This window comes from Pituophis catenifer, unplaced genomic scaffold, assembly GCF_029215685.1.
Source record: "Pituophis catenifer annectens isolate HBS135680 unplaced genomic scaffold, rPitCat1.0.hap2 SCAF_2, whole genome shotgun sequence".
Classification (NCBI taxonomy): domain Eukaryota; kingdom Metazoa; phylum Chordata; class Lepidosauria; order Squamata; family Colubridae; genus Pituophis; species Pituophis catenifer.
In genome coordinates this window covers 42,844,767-42,872,001 of record NW_027256882.1, presented here as the reverse complement: position 1 = coordinate 42,872,001, position 27,235 = coordinate 42,844,767, and the positions used below count along the sequence as shown (strand labels likewise).

General features: G+C 43.8%; 1 protein-coding gene across 1 annotated transcript in view; it reads right to left on the bottom strand.

The window, feature by feature from the left end:
- Nucleotides 1-12,576: 12,576 nt before the first annotated feature.
- The window catches only part of CCDC51 (coiled-coil domain containing 51), a 28,685-nt gene continuing 14,026 nt past the window's right edge, over nt 12,577-27,235 (bottom strand). The window contains exon 4 of the mRNA XM_070933504.1: nt 12,577-13,394. Coding sequence (XP_070789605.1) covers nt 12,612-13,394 — 783 coding nt within the window. The 3' untranslated portion in view covers nt 12,577-12,611. The remainder of the gene's footprint in view (nt 13,395-27,235) is intronic.

The window sequence follows — 27,235 nt, the reverse complement described above, 5'->3', positions numbered from 1 at the left end:
TTAAAATGTTTAAAAAGCACTATGTCTTTAAGAAAGCACCATTAAAAACAAAGTCTTATCTTGGTTATGTGAAGCAAGGCTATCTCCCTAGATTCCTCTCCACAATACCGAAACAGCTCACAAGAGAATAAAGCTAACATGAAGATAAGCAGCTTCGGTGTTGATACATCATCGAGGTAATAGAAGGGCGGCAGCACAAACTTCACAGCTAAAAGTCACCTGAAGTAAAAACAGTTCAAACAGCAAACGTAGCTTGAAGTTTGTGGGAGGAAGAATGTCCAGCAACAGCAGTCCCGATAATAGCTTGCGTGCTTCAAAACAGCAAAAGGCAAGCATCCGTAGGAGTTTCTCTGCAACAGCGTCTGGAGTCCTTATCTGTGCTTCTTCTCCCATCTGCGACGTTGCACTGAGCGCTGCTTGCAGCTTCCAGCAAGAGCTCTTGCATCTAGGCCTAAAACAGCGTTAGGCCCAAGTAGCAAGCGAAAAGGTCCTTGCTTATATGGGGAGTTAACCTGCAATTAACTAGGGCGGGGAAGGCTTGCAGGTAATTACAAACAGGAGATGGCTTAATTGAAACCATACTGTTTGTGAGTAGGCAAATAGCCACAGCAATCCTGGAAACACTCGTGACATTGAGCCTGGTGAGATTTTAACTTGCAGTAATTGCAAGCAGATATTAATTACAGTGCTTTAGTCCACTGTACTACAGGCTCTTCCTTATTTGTCAAGGGTGTTTTAATCTGGATTCCTATATTGAGAAGAGAGTTGGAGTCCATAGTTTAGATCAGTGCTCCACAATTGTGGCCACTTTAAGAGGTGTTGGACTTCAACTCCCAGAATTCTCTAGCCTCCCATGCTGGCTGGGGAATTCTGGAAGTTTTTATTTTGTTTATTTATTTTAGAGTTGAAGTCCACACCTCTTAAAGTGGCCAAGGTTGAGAAGCACTGATCTAAATGGTCTTTTCAAATTCTATGATTTATTATTCTAAGCAAATAAATACAGTAGACTCCAATATGCCCTGCTCCTAGGCCTTTAAAATCAAAAACCTTCTATATAGCATGCCTACAACCATGACGATACAGCTTTCAACATTCCCCAGTTCAGTGCCCCTTAGATGTGCTGGACTACAGTTCCTGTCACACTCAGCCTGTGTGGAAACTGTGAAGGGTTTATGGGAACTCTTCAGGCATATATATAGATAGAGCTGCAATTAAAGGCCTTATTAAAAATCTGAGAAACTTGATTACAGAAGGAAAAGTTAGAAGGAAAGAATATATAACAGATGAATGCTATATGCATAAAAGTCTGAGTTAGACTTAATTTGACCAAGCTCTAGGGCAGGAACCTGTTTTAAATATTAGGGATTTACTCTTAAACAAGTAAGACTCTCTTGATCTCACGGATAATGAAAATATTTTTTTTCTGATATCAGGGTTGGCTAGACCCGTGATGGTGAACCTGATGGCATGCGTGCCACAGGTGGCACGTGGAGCCATCTCTGCGGGCACACGAGCCGACACCCAGGTCAGCTTCACCACGCATGCCCGCATGCCTCCTGCCAGCCAGCTGATTTTTGGGAGATGCAGGCATATGCGTGGGGGATGAGGGGTCGTGCATGAGGGGCGGGGGGAGTGCAGGGGGCGCGCGCATGCACAGGGGTGGGGCCTGCGGGGGAGGCATTGTATTGGGTGTCGGCTTTCACGTACACATGTGTGTTTTCAGCACCGAGGAAAAAAAGCTTCGCCATCACTGGGCTACACTATAGTCCCCTTCATTGAGTTTACATGCATATATGTGGCCGTGCCTGCATTCACATATTTGCCACCCAATTATTTGGGGGAATCATTAGAAATTAATTTGGTGGAAAAAGAAGTGTGAAAGGTACACTTCTTTTTCCACCAAATAATTTTAAAAATAATTTCTAGGAGAAAGGACGACAGGACCTGGGGGTGGAGTGAAAAGGGGAATAGCCTAGAATCCCTACCTGGTCATAAGAGAATTCCTGGGGGTACCTTTCTCTTCTGCTCATTACTAGGAGTCATTAAGAGAGGAAAAGACCAAAGTTATGATGATGAACCCAATCTGGTTTGCTTCCAGACAATTCGATGTTCCTCCACCAGGATTAGAGGCTCAGCCTAGTGAAAATTATTAGAAATGAATTTGGAGGGGAAAGAAAGTATGAAAGGATGGCAGAACCTGGGCATGGAGTGAAAAGGGGGATCAGCCTAAAATCCCTACATAGTCACAAGAGAACTAAGTCAGATTAACAGAGTTGGACGGGACCTTGTAGGTCATCTAGTCCACCACCACTCCGCCCAAGCAGGAGACCCTACACCATTTCTGATAGATGGCAGTCCAGTCTCTTCTTGAAAGCTTCCAGTGATGAAGCTCCCACAACTTCTAAAGGCAAAGCTGTTCCATTGGTTGATTGCTCTCACTGTCAGAAAATTTCTCCTTATTTCCAGGTTCAATCTCTCCTTTTTTTTTTTTAAATTTGATTTATATGCCGCCCTTCTCCAGAGACTCAGAGCGGCTTACAACGGCTTACAACGTTAAGCAATAGCCTTCATACTTTTGTATATTTATACAAAGTCAGCTTATTGCCCCCACAAACTGGGTCCTCAATTTACCTACCTTAGAAAGGATGGAAGGCTGAGTCAGCCTTGAGCCTGGTGAGATTCGAACTTACAGTAATTGCAGACAGCTAGTGTTAATCACAATGCTTTTAGTCTGCTGAGCTACCAGGCCCATCCTTGTTCAGCTTCTATCCATTATTCCTTGTCTGGCTTCCAGGTGCTTTGGAAAATAGCTTGACCCCCTCCTCTCTGTGGCAGCCCCTCAAATATTGGAAGACTGCTATCATGTCTCCGCTGGTCCTTCTCTTCACTAGACTAGCCATGCCCAGTTCCTGCGACCATTCATCGTATTGTATGTTTTAGCTTCCAATCCCCTAATCATTTTGGTTGCTCTTCTCTGCACCCTTTCTAGAGTCTCGACATCTTTTTTATAGTGTGATGACCAAAACTGGATGCAGTATTCTAGGTGTGGTCTTACTAAGGCTTTATAGAGTGGTATTAGTATCTCACTTGATCTTGATTGTATCCCTTTGTTAATGCAGTCCAACTGCTCTTGGGCTTTAGCAGAACTGTTTTGCATGGAGAACCATACAATAACCTTGTAACACTTGCCTCCAGTTGTAATCCAAATCTTAATACTATTGGAGTGGGGAATAAAACTGGTCTGCACCAGTGGTGAAATCCATTTTTTTTTACTACCGGTTCTGTGGGCGTGCTTGGTGGGCGTGGCAGGGAAAGATACTGCAAAATCTCCATTCCCACCCCACTCCAGGGGAAGGATACTGCAAAATCCCCATTCCCTCCCCACTCCTGGGGGAAGGATATTGCAAAATCTCCATTCCCACCGCACTCTTGGGCCAGCCAGAGGTGGTATTTGCCAGTTCTCCGAACTGCTCTAAATTTCCGCTATCGGTTCTCCAGAACCTGTCAGAATCTGCTGGATTTCACCCCTGGTTTGCACCACTCCTGTGAGGGAAAGTTGGAGCAGCGTTCCAACTTTTGAAAAAGCAGGATTTAACTTCAAGAAGTTGAAGAGCTGCAGATAATGCAACGGCCTTTTGCTTGCCCAGAAGAACCTTGAAATGGCAGCATCTTTATTCGGATCCTATAGCTATTCCGGATGGTTGGAAAAAGTGTGATCTCCTCCCAGCAATGCACAGGTTCTGTATGCCATCGATTCCTTCCCCCTGCTGGTGTACAAGATGAATTTGGGACAGTGGCGAGGAGATTTCTGGCTTGGTCTCTGCGAAAGAGGCAAAGTGGGGATTGCTGAATATCTTCCAGGGCCAGGCAGCTTTCCAAAAGCCACAAAAGCTCCCCCAGCTTGTTCTCCAAAATTAAATACAGAAATTAGTCAGTTCCCTCATTATAAGCACCTGGGAACCAGAGAACCCTTTAATCCCCTCTATAGGGTGGTTTTTTTTTTTTTTTTTTTTGTGCAAAGCTGCTGGGCAAAAGAAAAGTCACATCCATCCAAAACTCACTGGGGATTCTTTGCGGGGTCTTGTTTCAGCTGGAGGATCAGAACTAGGACTCTGTTAAACACACAAATTTACACACACATACACACACACATCAGAGCATGGGTCTTTGGAGAGTAAAGCACAGCATTCTTTGGTAATGGCTGTTATGGATCCATCACCAGGCAACCATGACTTAGCAGCCTAAAAAAACAGTTCAGTAACCCTCTCCACAAAAATCTCTAAAGACTCACACACAAACACAAAACACACACACACACACACACACAATGCCAGTCAGTTTTATGGGCAGTTGTTTAGAGTTTCTCCAGAGTGTTGCAAGGAGTGAAAAGAACAGCCTGTTAAATTAACCATGAGAACCCTTGAAGGGGCAACGCATTTCTTTCTAGGAAGTGTTTAGGAAATTTAGAGAATACCCTGGAACTAAAGGCAAAGGCTAAAAACTTGGTGTAGGCCCATCTTCTTTGCGAGAGCAACCTAAGAGTTTTAAAAAGGCTTCTTTGTCCCTTGCGTTTGCTCATAGTTTTGACCAAAGGTTTTTTTTTCCTGAAACCACCCAGTTTTTTTCCAGTGCACGATGTGAAAAAAACATTTGTTGAGGAGGAGAAAGAGGGATAATTTAGGGATAATAACGGGATGGCTAGTTCTTATTTTGTTTAAAAAAAATATTTCCTGTTAAAGGAGGAGAAACTGTTAAATAACTCACTGAAAACTTTTGAATATCCATCTTTCGTACTGCCATTAAATGTAAAGAAGCCCATATAAAGGGTTATAAAATACTGGCTTTAAAAGGATGTTAGGAATTAAGTCTTCCACAAAGATACAGCTATAATTTTCATCGATGTTCAAGATGGTGCATAATACCGGTAGTAATAACATAGAATAGCAATAGCACTTAGACTTATATACCGCTTCACAGTGCTTTACAGCCCTGTCTAAGCGGTTTAGAGCCGGCATATTGCCCCCAACAATCTGGGTCCTCATTTTACCAACCTCAAGATTGAAGGCTGAGTCCATCTTGAGAGTGTCAGGATCGAACAGCTGGCAGTCAGCAGAATTAACCAGGAGCATTGCATTCTAACCATTACGCCACCATGGCTCTTTCCATTCATTTAGTGACCATCCAAAGGTACAATAGCACTGAAAAAAGTCACATATGACTCATTTTCCACACTTACGACCGTTGCAGCATCCCTACGGTCATTGATCAAAATTTGGATGCTTGGCAACTAGCATGTATTTATGAGGGTTGCAGTGTCCAGGGGTCATGCGATCGCTCGCCTTTTGTGACTTTTTGACATGTGAAATCCCCGGGGAAGTCAGATTCACTTAACAGCCGTGTTACTAACTTGAACAGCTGCAGCGATTCACTGAAGAACTGTGCCAAGACAGGTCGTAAACTGGGGCAAAGCTCACTTAACACCTGTCTTGCTTAGCAACAGAAATTTTGGGCTCATTTGTATAAGTCAAGGACTACCTGTAAAGGAAGAAGAAGCAAAAAGGAAAGCAACCTGAAGTTCTATCCTGCACAGAAAAAGAATCAGAATACAGCTGGAACGGACCTTGGAGCAGGGGTGAAATGCTACCGGTTCGGGGGAATCAGTAATGATAAAAACTACCGGTTCAGTCAAACCAGTAGTTAAAAAAAGCTACTAGTTCAGGCAAACCAGTAGTTAGCTACCAGTTCAGGCGAACTGGTAGTAAAAAAAAAAGTTACCGGTTCAGTCAAACCGGTAGTTAAAAAAAAGCTACAATCTGACTATCAGCTGTGCCGCGCGGTTTAGCTTTGCTAGAAAGCAGGAAATCCTGCTTTCTAGCAAAGCTAAACCATGCAGCACAGCTGATCCTCTCCTTGCTATTCTACTTACCTTCCCAAGCCTCCTTTTGGTGCGCACTGCACATGTGCATGCAGTGCGAGTTTGGTGCGCATGCGCTTGGCGTGCAGTGCACATGCGCGGCCAGCAAACTGGTAGCAAACCAGTTCAGATTTTACCACTGCCTTGGAGGTCTTCTAGTCCCTGCTGTGGCAGGGGACCCTATACCATTTCAGACAAGTGACTGTCCAGTCTCTTCTTAGAAACCTCCAGTGATGAAGCACCCACTGAAGGCAGGCTGTTCCACTGGTTAATTGTCCTCACTGTTAGGAAGTTTCTCCTCAGTTCCAGGTTGCTTCTCTCCTTGATTAGTTTCCATCCATTGTTTCTTGTCCTGCCCTCTGGTAAACGAATTGTGTTGGCCAGGAATCAAACCCAGGTCAACTGCTTGGAAGGCAGCTATGCTCACTGCTATACCATGAACCAGTGGTGGGATTCAAATCATTTAACAACCAGTTCTCTGCCCTAATGACCAGCTGGGTGGGTGTGGCCATGGTGGGCGTGGTCAGGGAGTGTCACAGAGAGCACTTGGCCTCCTGCACCCCCCTGGGAGCAAAAATGGCTGCGGGGGGGCACGCCACACACACCCCGTGCCCCATTTTGGGCCTAGACCTCCCTGAAGCCTTCTGGGAGTGAAAACAGGCCGCAGGGGGGTGCAGCGCATGCCCTGTTTTGGGCCTAGGAAACCTCCCTGCACTTACCTGGGAGCCAAAATGGGGCATGTGGGGACTCCTGGAAGGGACGGGGAGGGGCGGAGCCAGCCAGCAATTTAACCACCAATTCACCTGAACCGGCTCAAACCAGCTGAATCCCACCACTGCCACCAACGCTTCATAAGAGATGAGATGCAGAAGATTCATATGAGACGAGATGCACCCACGCTTCATAAGAAATGAGATGCAGAATCAAACTTGTTGGAATGGGGAAGAATAAAGAGGAACAATTTTTCCAGTGAGGTAACCAATTGCAATAAAAGAAAGATGTCAGCACAAACTTTAGATTAACTCTTTGCTTTCCAGTTCTTATGCACCTCAGTTTCTTCCACTCTCGTCCTGCACGCAGCCGGCCACTGAATCCACAGTATTAAAGCCCTGTTTCTACGGCTGCTTCTGCTGGGCAGGGAGGACAATTAAAGAAGTCCATCACTCCTGATGAGGTTCAAGAGAATAACTGTGATCTTTGAGGAAGCTTGCCAAGGCTGGGCTGAAAATTGCCTAATGCCAGGGTAAAGCCTGAAGGCAGGTATATGCCATTCATCACATGAGTGTGTCTGTTTCCACCCTCCTACGCTTTTTTCCCTAAGTGATTTCATGTTGAAACCATGTCTCTCCAAGTGCAAGTACAGCCAAGAAGCTTGTGAAGGCGAGGAGATTCCATCTATTTCCAGCTAGAGGCCAACTGGAAGGACAATGCCCATGTCAAGACAACTTTACAAAGGAGAACATGTAGCACAAACTGAGATTAAGTAGCTGACAGATTTTAATTTCAGAACAGGATCCACAGATAGAACCAGAAATATCAGATTACCTGCTTGTCTGCCCTTTCAAACTAGAGAAAAGGCAATTTAATCGGAGTCTCTGAAGCTATAAAAAAGATTAAACGAGGAAAACTGCAAGGACCAGATGGATTATCAGGCTCTTATTACAAATGCTTGGAGGATGAACTTTTACAACCTCTCCAAAATATGATGAACTCTTATCTTAGAAGGTGATAAAAGCCAGAGTTCTAGAAAGAGGCCAACTAACATAGCATTAATACTGAAAAAAGGACAAGATTTAACTTACACAAAAACCTATATAGCTAGTCCTCAACTAACAATCATTATGGAACCTTGACCACCATGGTTGTAAATTGTGATTACTACAAGACAGGTATCTCACACGACAGATCCAATTTTTTGAACTTTTCTGCCGTGGTTATTAAGCAAATCCACACTCGTTAAGCAACACTGTGGTCATTAAGCCAAACTAATGGTTTGATATGGATCTGGTTTAGCCGAATATCAGAAAAGCTGATTTCCGGCAAAACTGTCGTGAAACTCGGTCATATGATTGTGGGTTGCTGAAAATGGCACTTCAGATTTTGCCATGTGACCGCAGGGAGGGGTAACCATTGGAACTTTGAATCCTGGTCATAAATAGCCACAAGAAAGGTCAGTCATAATTCTGAAGTCAAGTAGACTGATATCATTATTGAATAGTGATTGTAAGTTGTTTACAAAGTTTTTAGCGGATAGAGTGAAAATAATTTGACAATTTATTCGTGAAGATGTGGATATATATATATATATATTTAATTTGATTTATATGCCGCCCTTCTCCGGAGACTCAGGGCGGCTTACAATGCGTTAAGCAATAGCCTTCATACTTTTGTACATTTATACAAAGTCAGCTTATTGCCCCCACAAACTGGGTCCTCATTTCACCTACCTTAGAAAGGATGGAAGGCTGAGTCAACCTTGAGCCTTGGCGACATTCGAACCTGCAGTAATTGCAGGCAGCTGGTCTTTAAAAAAATTAAGAGATAATATCAAGATCATATGAGATATTATAGAATATTTGGAACAGCATAATGAAAAACAAGCAGCATTAATGTTTTAGATGTGAAAAAGCCTTTGACAATTTGAATTGGCCCTTTATGTTTAAAGTTTTAGAAGATCAGAACTTCCGAGAGCATTTTATAAAATGGGTAAAATTGATTTATAATTCACAGAAGCAAAACATTATTGTAAATCAAGATTTAACAAAACTTTATCGGATACAAAAGGGACAAGACTGCCCATCAATTCCCCTTTTCTTTATTTTGGTTCTTGTTGAAAAGAGATACAAAGCAAACTGAGTGGATAAGGGCGTAAAAAAAACCCGAGTTGGAGATTTTGCAGACTATTTGGCACTAAAACATTAATGATAAATTAAAATAATTTGGTGCTTTAGCTCTTTTTAAGATTAATAAATAGAAGACAAAAGATATGGGGGAAAAATATAAAGTCAAACAGAATTGATCAATAAAACGGGTTTGAAAATTGAGAAAAAGTTAAAATATTTGGATATTAATTTGACAAATATGAGTTGTATGTTGTTTCAAAATAAAGACGTTAAGACATGGAATGTAGTTAAAAAGGTATGTCAGGATGGGAAAAGTTACAAATGTCACTGCTGGGGAGAATTTCTATGATTAAGATTTTACCTGGAATGTTATTTATTTCAGATAATACTGTTTTGAAACTAATGTACTATTTAAAATGGCAGAAAGACATATCTAAATTTGTGTGGCAAGCTAAAAACCATTAGATATAAGGTGTTACAAGATGTTAAAGAAAGAAGAGGCTTAGTTTTACCTGATTTGAAATTAAATTTTGCAACTTGTTGTTTAGTTTGGGTGAAAGAGTGGGCGATGCTGAGAAATAGGTGGTTACCGGATGGGCATGATTTCAGTTTTGAGTGGGTGGCTACTTATGGGATGATAAAGTTGATGTAAATTAAGGTTAATGTAGATTTCAAAAATCACTTTAGTTAGACTTGTCATATTAAGAGTATGGAACAGATACAAACTTAGGTTGTGTTCAAAAATAACTTTATGGTTTCATCACAAGAAACATATTATAGAGTCATTGGTGCTCTCTAAGCTTGGTTGTTTTCTTGCAGACGTTTCATTATCTAACACAGGTGTCTGCAACCTGTGGCTCCAGAGCTGCATGCGGCTCTTTGAGCCCTCTGCTTTGGCTCCTTGTTGGATGATCCCACCACTGGCTGGCCCCGCCCCTCGCCCTCCCCTCCCAGTCACTCCTCACCTGGCCTGAGAAGGTAAGGGTAATGGCGGTGGATGGAGAAGCTGCTGGGGCAGAGACAGAGAGATACAGAGAGAGGGGGAGAGGGAGGGAGTGGGGAGGGAGGGAGGGAGAGGGAGAGAGAGATGTCAAAAGGGTTTTGTGGTTCCCATTGATTTTTAACAACCGGTTCTCTGCCCTAAGACCAGCTGGGTAGGTGTGGCTAGGGGGTCATGTGACTGGTGAAAGTGAGTGACATCAAGTTGGCCACGCCCACCAAGGTTTTGTGGCTCCTGGTGTTTTCTTTTCTGTGGGAAACGGGTCCACATGGCTCTTTGAGTGTTTAAGGTTGCAGAGTCAGTCCCCTGATCTAACATGATCCTTGGCACTGAAAATGTTACCTAGTTGGATAATGAAATGTCTACAAGCAAATAATCAAGCTTAGAGAGCTATAAAGAGCCCACAGTTCAATTCTGAACTACATATATTCTCTTCTATTGATGCATACCATAGAAGAAAAATAATAATTAAACATAATTGGTTAATCTATAGTGATAATGCATTTTTTTCCAGGGATGAAATCAAGACACAATTTGATATCAGAAGGGTTCATATGTCGAAAGTTTTCATTAGAACGATTCAAAGTATGTAAAAGAACTTTTGGTTTTGAATATGGCAAGACAGAATTTGAAACAGAATTATTTACAAAGGATGAACACTTTATTGCTAAAATGTATTAATTCTTACTGAAACTCAAAACAGAAGATGATCTATGGAGATTCTCAGTCATCTAGGTCCTGGTTGTCACAAAGGTGCTTTTTCAAGAGGCAACTGGACTTTCTGACTTTTCTTTGAAGATATTTAATTTAATTTAATTTAATTTAATTTAATTTAATTTAATTTAATTTAATTTAATTTAATTTAATTTAAATACCGCCCTTCTCCCGAAGGACTCAGGGCGGTGGACAGCCGGAATTAAGAAACATATAATATAAAAGTTAAAAATAACTAAAATAAATTAAATCGATTGGCCTCCCAATTTAAAACCCCACATCTATACAATTTAAAAAACTAACCCATAAGACCTTTTAGGCTACGCCGGCTTGGTGGAATAAAAGTCTTCAGGGCCTTACGGAAAGTACGGAGGTCTGGGATCAATCGTATTCCGGGAGGGAGCTCATTCCAGAGGGCAGGTGCCCTCACAGAGAAGGCTCTCCCCCTGGGGGCCGTCAGTCGACATTGCTTGACTGACAGCACCCTGAGGAGGCCCTCTCTGTGAGAGCGTATTGGCCGATGGGAGGTTATCGGTTGCAAAATGCGGTCTTGTAAATTCCCTGGCTCTAAGCCATGGAGCGCTTTAAAGGTGAGAACCAATACCTTGAAGGGCACCCGGACGACTACATGGGCAATGGAAGGATTTATACTGGATTCCCCACCATCCATTCAGAGCTGAATGGATTCCCCACCATCCAGTCAGAACTGAAGAAGCTTCTTGAATGAAAAGCGAAACGTCTTTGAAGAAAAACCAGAAAGTCCAGTTGCCTCTTGAAAAAGAACCTTTGAGAGAAGACGAACAAGTGAAAAAGAAGGTATGATAAAATGGACTAAAAACATAATATACAAATACGGTAGATCAGTGGGAGAATATGTAGATGAAACAAATGACATTCACATTGTGCTGTAATCTTAAAGAAAATTTCATAAAGTGATGTATTGTTATTTGTCACCAGGAAAAAATTGTCTAAAGCATACAAAGGTACCTCATATGAATGCTGGAAATGTGAACAAGAGGGGACTTGTAAAAAAGTAGACATGTAAAAAAGCTAAAAAAAAAATTGGATTCAAATACAGACATTCATTCAGAAGACCTTAAAGATCTCAGAACATCTGAAACCAGAGATATTCCTTTTGGGACTAATGGACAAATATTTGTGGGGGAAAAAACTTAATGGGACTTTATTTTTACATATGATAGCAGCAAGACATTTTTATGCACGCAACGATCGAAAGATTTGACATCACTTACAATGGGAAGACTTGAGGGTGAAGTTGATAGAGCTGGATGAGATAGTGAAAGTAACACCTTTGATTAGAGAAAAGACAGTAATGCTGATCAAAAACCCCTTTGGGACTTTTTGCATGAAACAGGAAAAAAATGAGAATGGATTTGATAATTAGATAAAATGGTAGATCAAGTGGGTCTCAAACCTTCTCTTCACCACAGAACCCCAATAAATACCTTTTGTGGCCACGGACCCCCAAGACTTAACTCAAGATTTAAATCATAACATTTCTTCAAGCCTTCACGGACTCCCTGTGATGACATTGTGATTCCTCAGGGGTCTGTGGACCACAGGCTGAGAACCACTGTGGTAGATCATAAAGAAACAAAAGCTGTGTTGTAAAGACTTTTAATGTGAATTTATATTCGTAGCTGCTGCAAAGAAAAAGTCAGAATCACTCTTTTTGCATTTCCTTTTCTCCCTTTTTCTTTCTGCACTTTTGGCTTTGCATTCTTTTTCTCATTCTTTACCTGTTTGTTTCTTCTACCTTAATTGCTACCAGTGTTTATCTCTAGATCTGAAACCTCTCATAAAATTATCTTTTAAAAAGAGGCAACTCGATCATCCAAATGGCTTCTCTCACTCATCAACAGCTCGAAGGCATCGAGGTTTTCTGTCAGATTCCAAAGGCAAAGAGCACCAATGGTGCAAAAAACCACAAATCATTTCTCTGTCTACATAAAAGAAGAATCTGCAAAAGACTCTTAGAACAGAGTTCATTATATACTGACTTGGGCCATCAACCACCAGGCGCTTCTGCAAAATGACTTTGAGGAAGCATTTATGGTCAAGGAACACCCTTTTATTATTATTTTTTAAGACTTTTGAGGAGAGGGGCTAAAACTGCAGGCTAATTTCCCTTCAACAGTATATAGAGCATGGGGAAGCTGACAGCCAACATGGTACAGGTGAAGACTGTACTGTAGATGGAGTTCTTCTTCATTTGGGCTTTCAACCTCCTTTCGGTGTTGCACAATTCGAGAACCACCTCTTCTGCCTCTAAAACCTGACTCTTCGCCTCTGAGGGAAGGCTAAGCAAACCCCTTTCCTCAGGTACGGACTGAGGTACAACTTTAACGTCCCGCACTTCACGGACCATCTGCCCTAGGTTTTTTTCCAAATTACTAAGCTGCTCCTGCAAGCTTCCGAGGAATGAGCTGATTTGTTTAGAGTAGACCAGCTGCTCCTTCACAGAAACCAAGACAGGGTCTATTTTTAGTGAGGTGCTCGATCTGTCTTTGGTCAAGGAAGCCCCTTCCCCTTCCTGCGGCGACGTCACCGTTGCAAGTTGCAGGATGTTCTTCAGACTGGCAATGAGGTCACCGAGATCCTGTTTTTGGGAGTGATAGGCAGTGGCTTGATCCCGGATGGCTTCCTGAAGGCTCGCAGGGCCCTTCTGGGCCTCGAAAACTAAGGCTTTTAATTCCTGCAACCTAACTCGGTTGATGTAAGTGGAGCCCAAGACCCCAATCACGGCCCCCAACACGGAGCCAATAATGGACCAGTTCTTTGTCTTCTCAGCTCTCGTTCTCTCTTTTTCGTGACTTTCCCTCACGGCGGCAGAGAAGAGAGAGAAAGCTTCCCGCTCAGATTCTTCGGCTGTTAGGTAGTTGATCCGGTACCTTTTCTCTTCCTGTAAGAAAGCCAACAGGTCTTATGAAAAGCCATCACCCCCGCCACAAGTCGTCAGCAGTTATGTTAAAAGCCTGAAGAAACAGAATAAAAGAAACCCAATGCATCAGACGAGATGGAATGAAGTCGGCCCCGTTTTACCACTCCCTGATCATGTGCCTGTTTCAAGTATTTGCTAAAGTATTTAATATCAAGTATTTGATATTTGGAGGTGGGAATGAAATATCTCACCTGCTGGTTTCTGCAGGTCAAGCTGTTGAGAAACACACAAGAGGGACAATTTGATTTGTTTTGTTTTGTTTTGTTTTGTAACTATAAGGCATGCTGATCTGCCTGCATGTGCAAATCTAGACATTCACAAAATGATGAAGGCCACTACATTACATGGTGTTGTATCACTGGTCCACCTACATTACCAGTACTGACTGGCCCCAGCTTTTGGCATTAGGATTAGTGAATGGGATCTTGGATTTTGCAAGTGCTATAAAGTTTGTCTCTTAAAATGGGCACAGCCACATACACCTGAGGGATGTTTTTAAACCAGCTAAAGCCCATTTTGGAGCTTTTAACAATGGCACCAATGAACTTTACAGAAGACTCAACGATGATAAAAGAGTTTGGGGGCCCAACTGCAACCCTGGAACCTCAGAATCCCCCTTGTCAAAAATTTCTCTCTCTGCAGTTTCACCAAGGATTGCCTGTCTGATTAACAGGGATGAGCGCAATCTGCTCCTCAGCATGATTTGTTCAAAAGTAAATTTTAAAAACTCTAATGGGATTTACCTCCTAGTAATTAATAGAATGCAGATTAGAAGCCACCATGGAAAGGGAGATGCCAGATGTTCAAGCTAGTAAAGTGTGAGGAACACAAGACATTATTGCTGAGGGATGCTGGATAATTGGGATAGACAAAGAATACCCCAAAGAAGGCAGTTCATTGAGTATAGACAGGCTTTTAGACATATGTTGAACATGTCAAACTGTAGAATATGCTTTTTCAAAAAATGAGAATTCTAGATCATCCCATTCTTCTTGTGTAAAACCTATATATAGGCTAGGAAGTCATAGTAAAGACAGAACTCGCAAAACAGATCAGGTCCAGATTTACAAAGTTATATACAGACAATCCTTGATTTACGACCACAATTGAGTCCAAGATTTCTGCTGCTAAGCAAGACAGTCGTTAACTGAGTTTTGCCCCGTTTTACGAGCTTTCTTGCCACAGCTGTCAAGTGAATCACTGCGATTGTTCAGTTAGTAACGTGGTTGTTAAGCGAATCTGGCTTCCTCATTGACCTTGTTTGTCAGAAAGTTGCAAAAGGTGATCACATGACATTGTCACAGGACATTGCAACCGTTGTAAATACATGGCAGTTACCAAACATCCTAATTTTGACCACGTGATCATGCGGATGCTGCAACTGTTGTTAAAAGCGTGAAAAATGGTCATAGGTCACTTTTTTCAGTGCCATTGTAACTTTGGACAGTCACTAAACAAATGGTCGAGGCCTACCTGTAGTCTCCTTTTATTTACTCAATCTATAAGGAAAATATATATTGACAAAAATCGGATTGAAGGCGATGGTCATGGTTTCAAAATTGAAGGAAAAAACATACATAACCTGCACAACGCTGATAATTCTATTCTGATAGTTGAAAATGCAAATGATCCACAAACTCTAATAAGGAACAGGGTGAAAAAAATGAACAAAAATAAATGTAAAAATAGTCGGTGTAGCAACCAGCCTTTGAACTGACAATTAAGAGACTGAACTGGTGGACAGCATCTGGATTAACTATCAACAGAAAAAGAACCAACATCAAAAATATGCCACAGGCTAATGCCTGGTAGAACAGCCATAAAGCTCTTGCAAAAGATATTTAAATGATGGGTCCTATGGTCAGAATGGTGTAGCAAATGGTCTTCCTTTTGAAAGTCTTAGTCAGTTGGAAGTTAGACAGAAGGAATATCAATGTTTTTGAACTTTGGCGTTGGAGAAGATTCTACAGAATATCAATTAAGAAAATACAGAAATGGACCATTGAACAAATGAAGCCAGAGGGTCTCTCAAGGTACAAATAACCAGGTTCAAATGGTCATAATTGGTGCATGTTAGGCAAAGACCTCACTCTCTGGAGGACTCTATAATGCTAGGAAAGATGGAAGGAAAAAGAAGAGGATGACTATCAACAAATGAATGGACTCTGTTATAGATATGATGGGTACATCATTGGAAGACCTCAAGAACTTGACTGAGGACAGATCAATCTGCAGAAAGTCTACCTATGTGTCCATGAAGGGTCAACACTGACTCCATGGCACACAATAAATCATTCAATTAACAGAAGATCAGGCTAGCAAAGGCTAGTGTCATGATAGTCATAAAGGCTGGGGTCAAAAGTCATAATAGCTAAGATGAGTACTGGTGAGAATGCTCTTTATTCTACTTGCTTTGAAGATGAGAGGGAGAGGACTATGTTCTCAATATGTATTTGAGGGCTTCTAAGGCCACATCTGATTGTCCTTGTGGGAAGGAAACATTGAATAAAAAGCATTTTGCTTGGATGTAGTTGGGTTAGGGTTAAATTAGAATAGAATAACAAGGTTGGAAAGGACCTTAGAGGTCTTCTAATCCAACCCCCTGTTTAGGCAGGAAACCCTACACCACTTCAGACAAATGGTTATCCAACATCTTCTTAAAAACTTCCAGTGTTGGAGCATTTACAACTTCTGGAGGCAAGTTGTCCCACTGATTAATTGTTCTAACTGTCAGGAAATTTCTCCTTAGTTCTAAGTTGCTTCTCTCCTTGATTAGTTTCCACCCATCACTTCTTGTCCTACTCTCAGGTGCTTCGTTTGGAGAATAGCTTGACTCCCTCTTCTTTGTGGCAGCCCCTGAGATATTGGAACACTGCTATCATGTCTCCCCTACTGGGACAATTTGTTTTTTTTTGTTTAACCTCTAAGGCATGTTGATCTGCCTGCAGATTTGCTGTCAGGGGTCCATTAGCATGTGATCGTGAACTTAAAACTTTAAAGTAAAGATCTAATTGGGTTTTCTTACATTCTGATTAAGCTCACTGCTGCAATCTTGTTCAGATAGGATGACCAGCTAGACGCATTCCAGATATCGCTCTGAAGGAAAATTGACTCCACTGTATGATAATCACCCTCAGCCTATTTTACATAAGGCTTTTACTACAAATAACCTCCACCTCATTCCTGCCCCTGAAACAGGATGAAATCTCATTTCCTTTCAGCCTGCAATATTTTAAGCTTCCCTAAACAAGGATATGCCTCCTGAACTTAATGCAGTTTTCATGCTCTCAAGCAGAGGTGTCCAACCATGACAACTTGTGGGCTTCAAAACCTAGAATGACAACTCCTAGTCTTATGGGCTTCAACTCCTAGGATTCCCCAGCCAGCATGCTAGCTGGGGAATTCTGGGAGTTGAAGTCCATAGGTTTTAAAGTTGCCAAAGATGAACATCCCTGCATTAAGGTGAGTTTTGCAGATACTTGATTATTTGTGGCAAATGCCTCATTGTAGTACCAATGAAGTCTTTGTTTGTGGCACTGAATTTTGAAGGTGGATTTAAGGGGACAGATTGATCAGCTTTTGCTTACAGTCTTTAAAAGAAGTCATTTATAAAAATTATAACATTACTAGCAAATAACAGGAAACCTGGAAGTCCACAAAGCCATTAGATTAAATCTACTGTGTAACAGAAGCCCAAGAGCAAAGGACTGAGGTCAGGAATAAGGCTGTGCTTGGCCTCGTCCCTGTGATGACTAATTTTTCTCATCTTACAAATTTCAATAGTTGCCACTAAAAACAGAGCCTTAAATGCATCATTCTGCTCTTGGTCACAGAAGTGTGTAACCAAGAAATATAAACCAGGTTTTAGATTCCGTGCGGTTGTTTTTCTAACGTTGTGTATAATCTAGGATGGTAGCATTTGCTTTGGGAAATGCATTTGCTTTATGAGATGGTTGTCTTGCCCCGTTTTTCCCTTTGGAAAGAGAATGCTTGTGCAAACACATCTGGGATGCTGGGAATCACCTCCCTCTGCTTGGCTAGAGAGCCATGTCAGCCAGACGATAGGAGCAAAGCCCCCTTCCTCGTTTCTCATGACCAGCCTCTCCCACGGGAGCAGGGCATAGTCCTGTGCTTTTTTTAATGCATCATGAAGCACATTTTGGAGGGAAAGCAAAGGGAAGATGGAAACGGCTTCAGCAATGAATGCAAAGAGCAGAACAAACAGGCTGAAATTCAGTGAGTGCAAAAAGGCTCCCGTTTACAATGGAATTGTTGGGACCCAACTTTCCCAGACTGTTTGCTGAAGTCGCACGATTGAGTCCTGTTGTCCAATGGGCAGTGGGCAGATCAGAGGCTCTGATCATGCAATAGCTACCGTATTTTTCGGAGTATAAGACACTCCAGACTATAAGACACACCTATCTTTTGGGGGGGAGGAAAACAAGAAAAAAAATCTGCCTCTGTCTCCCAGCAATTTGCCTCCTTGCAGCAAACAGCCTGCTTTAGTTTCATTTTCATTTTCAGCACAGCCTGATTAGCACAAGAAAAAAAATCTCCCTCCCAGCAATTTGCCTCCTTGCAGCAAGCAGCGGAGGCCTGCGCAGCAATAGAAAACGGCAATCCCTGCAGCCTGAAACAGTTGTGGGTCGTGAGGCCGATCCAACCGACAATCAGGTGCTTGTGTTAATCAGGATGTGCTGAAGCTGAAATGGGCTGTTTGCTGCAAAGAGGTAAATTGCTGGGAGGCAGAGGCCAAAGGGCGGGGCGGGGCTACATTCGGTGTATAAGACGCACCCAAATTTTCACCCTCTTTTGGGGGGGAAAGTGTGTTTTATACTCTGAAAAATACAGTAAGCCACGTTCATGATGTGTGGTGCCATCTCAGCCACGATAAGGTACCCAATACTGGAGCTTATTTCAAGGAAGTCTATGGGAAGAAAGAAGCTGAAGAGAAGAAACTGAATCTGATACTCGAAGGTATGAGGGATTGTAGCCAGAATAAATAGATATATTCATTTAGGAAACAACCTGTTCCCTCCAAGCCTTCGGTCCAGCTCTTCCAAGCTCATCAATTCATTGCCAAATTGCAATTTTGCAAGGTGACAAAAGGGGTGGAATCTTAAAAATTTGTGGGAAATAATCATACAAATTGCACGTAAACACATTTTCAATTATGTCAAATGAAGTTTGCATCTTTGTGCTATTCAGCTTTTGGAACATGGGGTTCAGGGAGTTGTTTTGAGGACTCCAAATGGAGAGCTGGGAGGGGTTCACGCCTGTTGGTATTTACTCTTGGTATGTTTGAGTAGAACTTAAACCTCACCGTGTCCCACACAGCACTCGTTTATTTCCAGCAAGCATGCTTCGCATTGCAGCTGGAGAAGTGAATGCACTTAGCAATACAGCTGGAGAAACAAGAGGAACCCTGGATGGTTTGATCCTGGACTTCCTAGAACATCTGGCCAGCTGCTAACCGTGTTTTCCCGAAAATAAGACCTGGTCTTATTTTCTTTTGGGGCCCAAAGTAAGCACTAGGGATTATTTTCAGGGGGTGTCTTATTTCCCTCCCCCATGTACGGGAGGCCCACTTGTGCTTGCTTGTGGCCACAACAGAGCAGGAAGCCGAGCGACACGCCGGTGCTGTGGCCATGTCTTGTGGCCCGTACGCGGCCTGTGCAGCTAGTAGCTAATTCAGACAGCGAGGAGGCTGGTGTGGTGCTGCGCCAGCAGCCTGTGCAGCTGGCACTCAAGTTGGACAATGAGGAGGCTGGAGAAGATGTGGTGCCAGAGGCGGGGATTCAGCCAGGGCCTTCAGAACCTCCAGAAGCTCCCTTAAGTGAAGAGGACGAAGAGGAGGAGCCTTATCAGCTTCCTGCAAATTGCTTCTGGGCATTCTGCCAACCATAGTAAGCTTTCAGTTATTATTCTTTGAATTCTTGGCAGCTGTTAATGCAATTAATTAACAACCGTTGTTGTAAAAGACTGGTTTATTCAGTAAACTAAGGCTTGAACGGACTTTGTGTTTGCTGCGTTCTTTGGGGTCCGTAGCTGGGGCAGAACACCATGAGGCAAGGTAGGGGGTGAAGCTGCCCCGCACCGACTTACCTCAGGGCCCCCGCAGCCAAATTATCCACAACACCTGCCTCGCCTCGGGGCTGCAGCACCAGCACTCGGCCTCCTGCTGCACATAGTGGCTGATGTTGCCACCTGAAGGCAAGTATCGGGGAGTGAATGGCCTGGCTGCAGGGGCCCTGAGGTAAACTAGCGTGGGGCGTATGGGGCAGCTCCACCACCACCTTACCTTGCTTCTTGGCTGTGGCACTGCGAGCAATTAAATGGAATGGGTTGGCGGGCGGCTGCGCAGGCTGTTAAGTAGGGCTTATTTGGGGGTAAGGCTTATATTAGGCAGACATGTGAAAAACATGCTAGGTCTTATTTTTGGGATAGGTCTTATTTTCGAGGAAACATGGTACATGGGAGAGGATCCCAGACTAGATAGGAATCCTGCTTGTCTGAATGGAGTTCCAAGAAACAACATTACAGGTATTCCTCGACTTGCAACGATTTCTTTAGAGACCATTCGAAATTACAACGGAAATGGAAAAAAAGGTGAGTTATGACCATTTTTCACGCTTACGACCACTGCAGCATCCCCATGGTCACACGATCGAACTGGCTCATATTTATGACGGTTGCAGTGTCCCAGATCACCTTTTGCGACTTTCTGGCAAGCAAAGTCCATGTGGGGAAGCCAAGTTCACAAAAAAAGTTACTAATTGAACAGTTGCAGTACTTCGCTTAACCACTGTGGCAAAAAAGGTCGTAACATGGGGAAGAAATTCAACTGTTTAACAACCATCTTGTTTAGCAACATAAATTTTGGGTTCAATAGCGGTCATAAATCGAGGACTACCTGGATTCCAGCCTGTGAAATTAGTCAATATTCTTCTCAAGAAGTATCAAGAAGCACAATCCAGAGTTGCTTTCTGGGAGATGCATGAATGAATAAATTTTCTTTGTTGTGTAACCTGACCTGTATAGCAAGTCCTAACCATCCATCAAGTATGATTTAAAAAGCAGGTAACTCTGAAATTCTGTGTACACAATAGTAGGAAAAGGCGCTAAGACAGTTGCATTCTTTTACCCTGCTGAAGGGCAAAAATGGATGAAATATTTTGCTTCAACTCTTTTTCCTCCCACCCATTTATTTCTGTATCCACAAAATGAAACATGCATATTTTTGGGAATTGAAGGAATGTCAGACCTTCTTAAAAGCACTTCCCAAAGGAAAGCTGAGTTCTAGATGGATGGCAAGTTGGCAAACAGCAAGGCATGGGAACCATGGCCAAAAGAAAAAGAAAACGAAACTACTGCTAAAAATATTACAAATCCTTAGTATGAAGAGGAAAACAGCCAGCGAAACAGCTGGATTGCTAGTCGACAAAAGGTTTGCTAAAAGGGGAAGGACTGTAGGGAAGTTTCCTGGAATTTTTGTTTTGGACAGATATCCGTGCCTGGGATGGCTTTCTTGGGAAAAGAATCTGAAGGATTAAATGAAGCAGAAGTGACGAGTGATGGAATGCAAGAACAAATTGACAGACTGGATTTTGATGAAACTCATTAAAGAATTCTTGAGAGTATTTTAAAATGTAAAATCACTGACCATCAAGAAAAAATAGCAATCGCACACAGACTTATATACCCACTTCATAATGCTTTACAGCCCTCTCTAAGCGGTTTCCAGAGTCAGCCTATTGCCCCCAACAATCTGGTTCCTCAATTTACTGACCTCGGAAGGATTGAAGGCTGAGTCAACTTTGAGCCGGTCAGAATCAAACTGTTCGCAATCAGCAGAATTAGCCTGCAATACTGCATTCTAACCACTGCGCCACCACGGCTCTAGAAATAGGCAATTCTAATTAAAATTAGCTTTCCCTGAATGCAGTGAAAAATTCTGGACATAATGCTCAGTTTTAAAAAGACAGCCAGATCATCGTTGGCTTATCATTCTACCACCTGAGAGGTGACTGGACTTGATTTTATAACTGTTTTTACTACAGTCGTAAAGCAAGTGACTGCTGTCATTAAGCGAACATGGTTGTTAAGTGAATCCATTCTCCCACATGGGTGCTTTTTGCTGGAAGCCAGCAAAAAAACATTGCAAATTGCAGTCACATGACCACACAATGCTGCAACCAGTCTTAAATGCAAGCCAGTTACCAAGCATCTGAAATGCAATCATGTCACTGCGGGGTATATGTGTGTCCAGGAGCTGATATGGGAGAAAGAGTTCAAGGGGTAACATGTTGTCTCTGTAAGGCTTAATACATCTCTTAAAATTTCTCAGCCCCTAATTCTCAATTAAAACAAAACCAAAAAACCTACTAGAACAAAAAGAGGTGTTAGTGGACTGTAGATGACAGTAAGAGCTGTGGTGGTACAGTGGTTAGAATGCAGTAGTTTAGTTTAGTTTAGTTTATTTGATTTGTATACCGCCCTACTCCCGAAGGACTCAGGGCGGTGAACAGCCAAGCAATAAAATACATAAATACACAAAATTTAAAAACCAGATAAAATCAAATTAAATCATTTTGGCCCGGACAGATTAAAACACCCCAATAATTTAAAAGCAGATTAAAATTTACATATTAAAAGAGGGAGGAGATTAGACCAAGCCCACTTGATGGAATAAAAAGGTCTTCACAGCGCGGCGGAAAGTGCGCAGATCCGGGATCCTCCATATCTCTGGGGGGAGCTCATTCCAGACGGTAGGTGCCCCCACAGAGAAGGCTCTCCCTCTAGGGGCCGCCAGTCGACACTGTTTGGCTGACGGCACCTGGAGGAGTCCCTCTCTATGAGAGCGTACTGGCCGGTGGGAGGCTATTGGTGGTAGTAGGCGGTCCCGTAAATAACCAGGTCCTAAGCCATGGAGCGCTTTAAAGGTGGTAACCAAAACCTTGAAGCGCACCCGGAAGACCACCGGGAGCCAGTGCAGCTCGCGCAGGAGAGGTGTCACATGGGAGCGCCATGACGCTCCCATTTACCACCCGTGCGGCCGCACTCTGCGCCAGTTGGAGCCTCCGGGTGCTCCTCAAGGGGAGCCCCATGTAGAGAGCATTACAATAGTCCAGTACTGCAGGCTAACTCACTGCTCACTGCCAGGAGTTCGATCCTGACCAGCTCAAGGTTGTCTCAGCCTTCCATCCTTCTGAGGTTGGTAAAATAAGGACCCAGATTGTTGGGGAAAATATGCTGACTCTGTAAATTTAGAGAGGCTGTAAAGCACTGTGAAGCGGTATATAAGTCTAAGTCAAGAGCCTTGGTAGTACAGTGGTCTAAAGCACCCTGTTATTAAGACCAGCTGCCTGCAATTACTGCAGGTACGAATCTCGCCAGGCTCAAGGTTGACTCAGCCTTCCATCCTTTCAAAGGTAGGTGAAATGAGGACCCAGATTGTGGGGGCAATAAGCTGACTTTGTATAAATATACAAAAGGATGAAGGCTATTGCTTAGCACATTGTAAGCTGCCCTGAGTCTCCGGAGAAGGGCGGCATATAAATCAATTTTTTTTAAAAAAAAAGTGCTATTGCTATTTTAAATGCTGCTGTAGAATCTAGGGAAGGCTGAGTAATTTATGTTCTCTGCTTTAAGAACAGGGACAAGAGTTTTGCACAATAACAATAGCACTTAGACTTATATTCCGCTTCATAGTGCTTTACAGCCCTCTCTAAGCAGTTTACAGAATCAGCATATTGCCCCCCAACAATCTGGGTCCTCATTTTACCCACCTCGGAAGGATGGAACAATGCTATTTGGAACATGGAAGGATGTTCCGGACAACGGAACAAGGTTGGAATATTTGGAACAACGGAAGGATGAGACAATTGCATATTAGACGGACAACAATCTCTCACTCAGCCTGCAGGATCTAAAGCATGACTTTGTGTTTGTCAAATTTGGCAACTTTAAGATGCATGAACTTCAAGTCCAAGAATTCCCCTGCCAGCCATTGAGAAGTTCTGAGAATTGAAGTCCATGTATCTTAAAAGCTGCCAAGGTTGGGAAACTCTGCCTTAGATAATCTGAAGGGATAGTTGCACCTACAAGCAGTAGGAAGCTTTCTGGAGCTTACATTTCACCTATATTTTGGAAACCACGTGAGAAAAGAGAGAAACACCCTCCCAGCTCCTCTAAGCAAGTCACGCAAACATTCACTACTTCATATCCAAGGGAAAGCAAGAAATAGAAATGAGGTTCAGTCCTGTTTAGCTTTTCAAGATCAACCAAAAGCAAGTGCTGCCACCTACCTAGCTAAAAGCTCCTTTAATTATTACCGTATTTTTCAGAGTATAAGACACACCTTTTTCCCTCCTAAAAGGGGGTGAAAATTTAAGTGCGCCTTATACACCGAATGTAGCCCCGCCCACCCACTGGCCCCCCACCCTTTGGCCTCTGCCTCCCAGCAGTTTACCTCCTTGCAACAAGCAGCAAGAAGAAACAGCTTGTTTCAGCTTCAGCACAGCCTGATTAGCACAAGTTGATTGGATCAGCCTCCCGACTCTCAGCTGTTTTGCTCTCAGCTGTTTTGTGCTGGCCTCTGCTGCTTGCTACAAGGAGATAAATTGCTGGAGCAGATTTTTTTTTTCTCCTTGTGCTAATCAAGCTATGCTGAAAACGAAAATGAAAGTAAAGCAGGCTGTTTGCTGTAATGAGGCAAAATTGCTGGGAGGCAGTGGCAGATTTCTTTTTCTTGTTTTCCTCACCAAAAAAGGTAGGTGCATCTTATAGTCCGGTACATCTTATACTCCGAAAAATACGGTAGTTACTTCGTGGATCCAGCCATGGATTTTTCTTGGCAACAGTATTGTGTCTGACTCCACTTACATGTTTCAACCACGATTAACTTGAAGCTGTCACCAAAGGATCTTTTTATACAGATAGTCCTCAACTTACAACCGTAATAGAGCCTGCACTTCACAGTTGTAAGTCATGACGGTCGTAAAACCAATTGGTCAGGTGACTGACTCTTTCTTATCCAATTTTACAAACTTTTTTGCCGGGGTCATTAAGCAAATGCAGCAGTTGTAAAACACCATGGTTGTTAATTAACTTCCATGGTCATTAAGTGAACTACCGTATTTTTCAGAGTATAAGACGCACCTACCTTTTTTGGTGAGGAAAAGAAGAAAAAGAAATCTGCCTCTGCCTCCCAGCAATTTTGCTTCGTTGCAGCAAACAGCAAACAACCTGCTTTACTTTCATTTTCATTTTCAACATAGCTTGATTAGCACAAGGGAAAAAAAATCTGCTCCAGCAATTTACCTCTTTGCAGCAAGCAGCAGAGCCTGCGCAAAACAGCTGAGAGCAAATCAGCTGAGAATCGGGAGGCCGATCCAGTCAACTTATGCTAATTAGGCTCTGCTGAAGCTGAAACGAGCTGTTTCTTCTTGCTGTTTGCTTGCAAGGAGGTAACTGCTGTGAGGCAGAGGCCAAACGGTGGGGGGCAGTGGGTGGGCGGGGCTACATTCAGTGTATTTGTATTTGTATTTATTGAATTTGTATACCGCCCTACTCCCGAAGGACTCAGGGCGGTGAACAGCCATAAAAATAAAACATGAAAGTACAAAATTTAAAATAGAGATAAAACAAATTAAATAAATTTGGCTGAACCATATTTAAAACCCCAATAATTTAAAACCAAATTTAAAATTCCCATTTAAAAGCGGAGAAGTTTAGGTCAGGCCGGCTTGCTGGAATAGGAACGTCTTAAGCGTGCGACGGAAGGTACGCAGATCCGGAATCCTCCGTATCTCGGGGGGGAGCTCGTTCCAGATAGTAGGTGCCCCCACAGAGAAGGCTCTCCCCCTGGGGGCCGCCAGTCGACATTGTTTGGCCGACGGCACCCGGAGGAGCCCCTCTCTATGGGAGCGTACTGGTCGGTGGGAGGCTATTGGTGGTAGCAGGCGGTCCCGTAAATAACCAGGTCCTAAGCCATGGAGCGCTCTAAAGGTGATAACCAAAACCTTGAAGCGCACTTGGAAGACCACCGGGAGCCAGTGCAGCTCGCGCAGGAGGGGCGTTACATGGGAGCGCCACGTCGCTCCCATCACCACCCGCGCGGCTGCACTCTGCGCCAGTTGGAGCCTCCGAGTGCTCCTCAAGGGGAGCCCCATGTAGAGAGCATTACAGTAGTCCAGACGGGAGGTGACGAGGGCATGAGTGACCGTGCGTAACGAGTCCCGATCCAGAAAGGGACGCAACTGGCGGATCAGGCGAACCTGATGAAAAATCCTCCCGGTCACGGCCGTCAAGTGCTCTTCTAAAGACAGCCGTGAATCCAGGAGGACACCCAAGTTGCGAGCCCTCTCCGTGGGGGCCAATGCTTCGCCCCCAATAGTCAGCGATGGCACCAGCTGACTATATCGGGACGTCGGAAACCACAGCCACTCGGTCTTGGATGGGTTGAGTCTGAGCCTGTTTCTCCCCATCCAGATCCGTACGGCCTCCAGGCACCGGGACATCACTTCAAGGGCATCGTTGGGGTGGTCTGGGGTGGAGATGTACAGCTGGGTGTCGTCAGCGTACTGATGGTACTCCACCCCAAAACCACGGATGATCTCACCCAGCGGCTTCACATAAATGTTGAACAAAAGGGGCGAGAGGACCGATCCTTGTGGCACCCCACATATAAGGGGCCTCGGGGTCGACCTCTGCCCCCCTGTCAACACAGACTGCGACCGGTCGGAGAGAAAGGAGGAGAACCACCGTAGTACGGTGCCTCCCACCCCCAACTCTTCCAACCGGTGCAGCATGATACCATGGTCGATGGTATCAAAAGCCGCTGAGAGATCTAATAGGACCAGGACAGAGGAACAACCTCTGTCCCGAGCCCTCCAGAGATCATCCACCAACGCGACCAATGCCGTTTCCGTGCTGTACCCAGGCCTGAAGCCCGACTGGAACGGATCTAGATACGTCGTTTCATCCAGGTACCGGGGAAACTGTCGTGCCACCACACTCTCAACAACCTTCGCAACAAAGCGAAGGTTGGAGACTGGACGATAATTAGCCAATATTGCCGGATCCAGGGAAGGCTTCTTGAGGAGAGGTCTCACCACCGCCTCTTTCAAGGCGGCGGGAAAGACACCCTCACTCAATGAAGCATTTATAATCCCCTGGAGCCAGCCTCGCGTCACCTCCCGGGAAGCCAGCACTAACCAGGAGGGGCACGGGTCCAACAAACATGTGGTCGCATTCAGTCTACCCAGAATCCTGTCCACGTCCTCAGGGGTCACAGAGTCAAACTCATCCCAGATAACATTCTCAGGACCTGCCTCCGTCATCCCCACTGGATCTACCCAGTCGGAGTCCAGATCTTCCCGAATCTGAGTGATTTTGTCATACAGATACTGAACAAAGTCCTCGGCTCTTCCCTCCAAGGGGTCCTCCCTCGCTTCCTGGTGGAGCAGGGAGCGGGTCACCCTAAACAGGGCGGCCGGGCAGTTATCTGATGACGCAATAAGAGCAGCAAGATGAGTACATATCGCTGCTTTTATCGCCACTAGGTAATTCTTAATATGAGATCTTACCAGTGTCCGGTCAGATTCAGTGCGACTGGCCCTCCAACTACTCTCTAGGCGTCTTTTCCGGCGCTTCATCTCCCTCAGCTCCTCGGTAAACCAAGGAGCCAGGTGAGATCGGCGCCGGGTCAGAGGCCGCAAAGGCACGACTCGATCCAGAGCTCCAGCGGCCGCCCTATCCCAGGCGGCCACTAAGTCTCCAGTCGAGGCGTGAGCCAGGAC